Source organism: Triticum aestivum, chromosome 2A, assembly GCF_018294505.1.
Source record: "Triticum aestivum cultivar Chinese Spring chromosome 2A, IWGSC CS RefSeq v2.1, whole genome shotgun sequence".
In the NCBI taxonomy this organism is placed as follows: Eukaryota; Viridiplantae; Streptophyta; class Magnoliopsida; order Poales; family Poaceae; genus Triticum; species Triticum aestivum.
In genome coordinates, this window is record NC_057797.1 from 452,281,162 (window position 1) to 452,287,015 (window position 5,854).

The 5,854-nt window shown below is 50.0% G+C and overlaps 1 protein-coding gene across 1 annotated transcript; it reads right to left on the bottom strand.

The window, feature by feature from the left end:
* Window positions 1-1,057: 1,057 nt before the first annotated feature.
* Window positions 1,058-2,967, bottom strand: LOC123188966 (7-deoxyloganetin glucosyltransferase). The gene is made up of 2 exons (XM_044601261.1): window positions 2,241-2,967; window positions 1,058-2,129 (listed from the first exon to the last, which is right to left on the bottom strand). The coding sequence occupies exons 1-2, from the start codon at window positions 2,764-2,766 to the stop codon at window positions 1,195-1,197; spliced, it is 1,461 nt and encodes a 486-aa protein (XP_044457196.1). The 5' UTR covers window positions 2,767-2,967; the 3' UTR covers window positions 1,058-1,194.
* Between the last annotated feature and the right edge of the window lie 2,887 nt (window positions 2,968-5,854).

Genomic DNA, 5,854 nt, shown 5'->3' on the forward strand with positions numbered 1-5,854 from the left:
GCGACCCGTCACTCGTTGTAGACTACACATCCGACGTCGCCACCATTACCACGTTTTCTTAATCAGCCGCCATGCAAACCCTAGCCTTCGTGTTAGTGCAACCTCAGGAAAGCGAGACAGAGACCTCTGCCCTAGGCCCCCATGATATCACCATTCAAAAGCTGATCCATATCGGATCTGAGGAAAACTCATCACTGATGGAATCGTCGAGAGGATTAAAATAGTAGCCGTTGTATAGGGACTCGGCGTCATGTGGCATGGACTTTTGTTGGGTAGCCACATAAGACTAGGTGAGACCCCGGGTAAAATTTATTTATTTTTCCTCTACAGAAGAGTGATCGTTTAGACTTCATGTATTGTCTAATGGAGACATCGGTTATAAAAATATTCTGCATGTGCTGGCTTACCACACTTGACCTAATACGAGTTGTAATGTGAAAAAAAAAACCTTTAAAAAAATCGAAGACATGCTCTACTATGAAAATGAAGGATACTTGTAAAAATGAGAACACACTGTACACGTCGACGAGTAGATGTCATGGATCTAAAGGTGCAATAATGACTAGGATTTAGTTGTGCGCATCAGGTTGTGAAACATGTTCTGGTTTCAAATTTGGAAACTTTAAAAATCAAAAAATTTAGTTTCAAAAAGTTCTATAAAAATCACTAATACCTAGAGACATAATGTATATGTGTGTAAATTTTCATTTTCAGGTTGAAATACGTTAAAATGAAAGAAAACTGTGGCTTTTTAGCATATGTATTGTTCATCCTCAAAGTCCATGATTTTTATTTATTTTTGTTCAGCTCGCAATTCAAGGTATTTCATCCTGAAATTTTACACACTTACACATTTCATCTTTGTATACATGTGTATTTGTTTTCAGAATTTTTTAAAACTGAAAAGGTTGAATTTTGAAAATTTCAAAATTAAAGACTTCATGGATCTCGATCTCCAAAATGCCGTATTCTTCATAGAGCGGTATTAGAAAAGGAAACTAAATCCTAGAAAAAACATGCAGAAGGCCATTTCTGAGAAGCAATGTTATGCAGGATGTAAACAATGCTACAAATGCCCATGTAATAAATCCATCGTCTCTATCTTAGAGATAAATCCTTCGTGATCCATGTAGTAGTAAGCAACAAAACTACCTTTGTGATAAATAGACTCGCCAAACCATTTACCAGCTTGTATCAAGCCAGCAGCACCTCGTCGATGAGCCTATCAACGTTGCGCATGGACCTTCCGCCACGCCGTGCGGAGGCCACCGCGCTCCCGCGAAGCTCCAGCACGCGCCGCCGCATCTCTCGGCCTTTTTCCCCCTCCATGGTCTCCCGTATCATGGCCTCCACCTCGGCCCTCCTCACGTCGTCCCCAATCTCCATCCCGATGCCCCACTCCGTGCACTTGTACCGGCAGTTGGTCTGCTGCTCGGCGAAGAACGGCCAGCACACCATCGGCACGCCGCCGCAGATGCTCTCCAACGTCGAGTTCCACCCGGAGTGCGTCAGGAACACCCCAACGGCCTCGTGCTCCAGCACCTTCTCCTGTGGGCACCATGTCGACAGCATGCTCCGCCCCTCCGTCTCCGCGGAGAACTCCGGCGGAAGTGCGGCCCCGTCGCCCTTGACGAGGTCAGGCCGCACGTTCCACAGGAAGGCGTAGCCAGTGTTGGCCAGCCCCCACGCGAATTCCAGCATATGCTCGTTCGACATCACCGTGATGCTCCCGAAGTTGACGTACACCACGGAGCGCGGCGGCCGGTCGTCGAGCCACCGAAGGGGCGCGTCCTCCTCCTTCCACAGGTTGGACCCGATGCCGGCGACGGGGCTTTTCTCCGGGACATTGTTGCGAACCGTGAGATGGAGCGGCCCCACTGTGTAGACGGACGGCAGGAGCTTGGACATGGCATCGAGCAGTGGCGCGTCCAGCTCGTCGAAGGTGTTGATGACCACCCCCGACGCCTGCGACATGCCGGCCGTCTCGTGGATGAAGAAGTTGAACATGATGTCATCGGGGTCGGTGGTGCGGAAGAAGCTCGGGAGGTCACGCAGCCGCAGGTCCTTGGGCGCCGCCGGTATCCAGTCGATGGTCGTGTCCAAGGATCCATCGCTCAACTGAGCCTCTTCTGCACCAGTAACAAACTAATTACTGTGCAAAATATATAAGAGAGTAGACACATAGTATCAAATAAAAATCCAACTTACAAAATATGTATATATGAATATAGACATACTACCTTTGAGAGGGAAGAGCCCGCGGTGGACTAGATCCTTGAAGTGGTAGTAGCCCATGAAACCACAGGCGCTGGCGGTCCAGAGCGTGGCGCAGCCGAGGCCGAGCTCCCGCGCGGCGCGGAGGGCGAAGGTCATGGTGCTATCGGCCACCACGCAGGTGACCGGCGGCAGCGCGCCACCGGAGGTCTCGGCCTCCTCGTTGAGCTTGGCGACGAGCTCCTTGAACCTGGGGAGGCAGGTGGTCATGGTGGAGTAGCACAGCGCAGGGACGTCCTGCGTGCCCTCGCGGTCGGACGGCGGGAGGCCGTCGGCGATGGCAACGAACCGGAACGCGGGCAGGCCATGCAGGGCGTCCGCGCCCTGCGAGCGCAGCAGGCGGCGGTGGTTGAACTCGTTGTTGACGAAGGTGACGTGGAAGCCCCTGGTGTGGAGCAGCTTGGCCAGCTTCAGCATCGGCGTGATGTGACCCTGCGCCGGGTAGGGGATCATCACGGCGTGCGGCCTCTCTCCCGGCGGCAAGGACCCCATGGCTTTGCTAGCTAGCTGCGTCGCCGTGTTGGTTCCGGTAGCGCTCTCGGTCACCACGTTGCGCGCGTGGCCGTGTAGTGGGGCTGTGGCAAATGAGCTCCTGACGCGGTGGTATATAATACGGCGGGCGTGGGCGGAGCCGTAGACGTCTCCGCGTGCTCACATATTGTTGGATCTCCAGTTGAGTGAGTAGTCACTGGCTGGGCGCTGCAACCGTTGGCGCTATGTCGATGAATTATTGTTGCGGATGGGCCACGAGATCCGCGCATCCTTTTGTTTACGTCCGGCGCAGTTTCTCGGGGATTCATTGGCCACTTTATTTGGACTGGTACCAAGAAGATGGGCACGCTGTGTGCACGAGGGTTGTTGCTCTATTATAGTACTGACAAAAATCAGGGCGGCTGCGAATCAACCTGTGGTTGAGTTGGTTAGGTGAACAGTGGTATTCTCAATCCATCAGGGTTCAAATTCTGGTGCTCGCATTATTCCTGGATTTATTTCAGGATTCGGCGATGCGCTTTCAGTGGGAGGAGACGTTTCCGTCGACGACGAGGCGCCTACGGTGACTTCGTAAATCTCAAAATGATATGCCGGCTCAGTCTTTCGGAGGTGCTCATAGGGGTAGGGTGTGCGTGTGCACGTTCATAGGGGTGAGTGTATGCGTGTGTATATGAGCGCTTGTGTCTGTACTGATGCTCAAAAAAAATCAGGGCGGCTAAGGGGAAATGTGAAGATAACCCCGTCCGTACGTATAAATATGCATCAGATTCAAACGGTACTCCACGAATTTTACAAAACTCTAGAAAGATATCGAAGTATTTGGGATCTCTTTCGATCGCCCAATCAATATAATCCTAAAAATCCATCTAAAAAACATAATCCTAAAAATAGGTGAAAAACATGGATACTTGAACAGGGAAAAGCATTTGCTTTCGGCATCATTTGATTAGTCACCACGTACGTATGGCACCTGGTTAGAAAAAACCATATCGCCTTGTTTTGTCCCGGACAAAACGAGCGGCCAATCCCAGTGTCACAGCTCGACTCCTCCCCATCCCCAATACACTCCCTCGCAACTAGGGCTGGATTTGGAGCAGAGCCAAACATGTTGGGCTTGACTTGTTAGAGTTTGTTAAGATAAAATGTCGGATTTTGCGAGATTCGGTCCATGTTGGTTTCGGTAGTTCTGGCCATGGGAAGCCCGGCCCGGCCTGACGCTGCTCCCGGACCGAGCTCGGGCCTAGATTTTGAGCCCGATGGTCGGGCCAGGCCGGGCCCATAGTTTTTGCAATTTTTTAAAGGTGCCTGGCCCGAGGCCCGGCGGGCTTTTATGTGTTCGGGCCGGGCTTGGGCCCAGGCCTAGGTTTTTTGCCTCGGGCTTGGTTAGGCCCGACCCGACCTGAGGTTTGGCCACGTATAGTCTTCGGTGAATCTATTTGGATCCGTTTTTTGTTCGTCTTCGTTTAGGTGTTTACAGGTTTGGTTCTTCTGATCTACGACTTCCTTCATCGGCAATGGTTGCTACTCTGGTGCGCTGGTCCTATGAGGCCTTAACACGACAACTTCCCGACTGTCTACTATAACAAGGTTTGCTCGACTCCGATGAGGGAGGGGCGGTGACGGCGGCGCGCCTTTGGCTCGCTCCAGCGCTTATAGTCGTCGCTAGGTGGTCCACGGACATGGTTGTAATTGTTATTACCTCTGTTGTTCTTTGTACTGCCATGATTGAAAATGAATAGATTGGAAGTTTCTCGCAAAAAAAGATAAAATGTCGGTTTGGCTGGACACGTTAACATAACTAGAAATGATACCCCGCGTGTTGCTGCGAGAATTGGATGCAGTTATTTCTACAAGATTGACAATATGAAACTTTAGTTTTTGTATTAGCACTACGAGAATAGAAACTAAAGTACATACAAATACAATATATTATTATACATTTGTAGAATATTTATGAGTAAAATGTATCATAAGTCCTAAAACTATTGGAGGTGTGTTAGTTTAGTCATATAATTGCGAAACCGCAGTTTTGGGTCCCAAAACTATTGAAGATGTGTCAGTTTAGTTCTATAACTTTGAAACTGCGGTTTTGGATTCTAAAACTGGAGATGTGTCACTTTAGTCATATAACCGTGAAACCGCAGTTTTGGGTCCCCAAACTATGTAAGCTTGTTCATCTTAGCTCCTAGGCTTGCATGGCTAGCATTGAACCATCGACATGTCGCTTGGAGATGCTTGAATTGTTGCCACATTGACCCAGTGGACCCACTAGATTAACTTATGAAAGGTAAATATGCAAGAAAACCCCTAGAGCGTTGTCTCGCCTCATTCTCACGCCCTTGTCTTCTCCCATGCACAGAATGTTTAGAGGCGATAGTACGGAGGCCATCGGTGGCATGATGGCTTGAGCTCCAGTGAGAAGAGTAGACCGGTCATCTCAGCCTCACCCAACCGTAGCAGAATGACACGTCGCACAACGTCCAATTGCTACCCACATGTGGCTGTTGTTGGGCGTCACCCTCGCCGACCTTTGAGCCAGCTCTACGGTTTCCGCGCACTCCTCCGTGTCGTCCGGCAACAACGACAATTCCCTACTTGTGCCCATGCTCGTGCCCAAACAACAACCTGCACAACTAGCTCTACGGCAAGGGTGTCGGGTCAATGACGATGTCATGAGAAAGAGAGAGAGGTGAGTGGGATGGCGTCCTCCATCCAGATTGGCTCAGGATATCCCTAGCGGCCGTGCCAAGGGAGAGGGATGTCATCCTCCATGCCGACTTGCTCGTGGTCTCCTGGCGACTACCCAAACCTCTTAGTGAGGCTGCCCTGCAGCTCATGCCCAGGCAGGTTGCAGCACACACTGCCAGATGGAAGCGTATGGGCCATGTTTGGGGAAGTAAAATACATATAAAGAGCTCATTTGAAAAAAATGAACCATAGATGCTGGTCATGCAAGCTCGGGATCTGAGATGAACAAACTTATATAGTTTTGGGACCCAAAACTGTAATTTTGAAGTTATAGGACTAAAGAGACACACCTCAAGTAGTTTTAGGACCCAAAACTACGGTTTCAAAGTAACGGGACTAA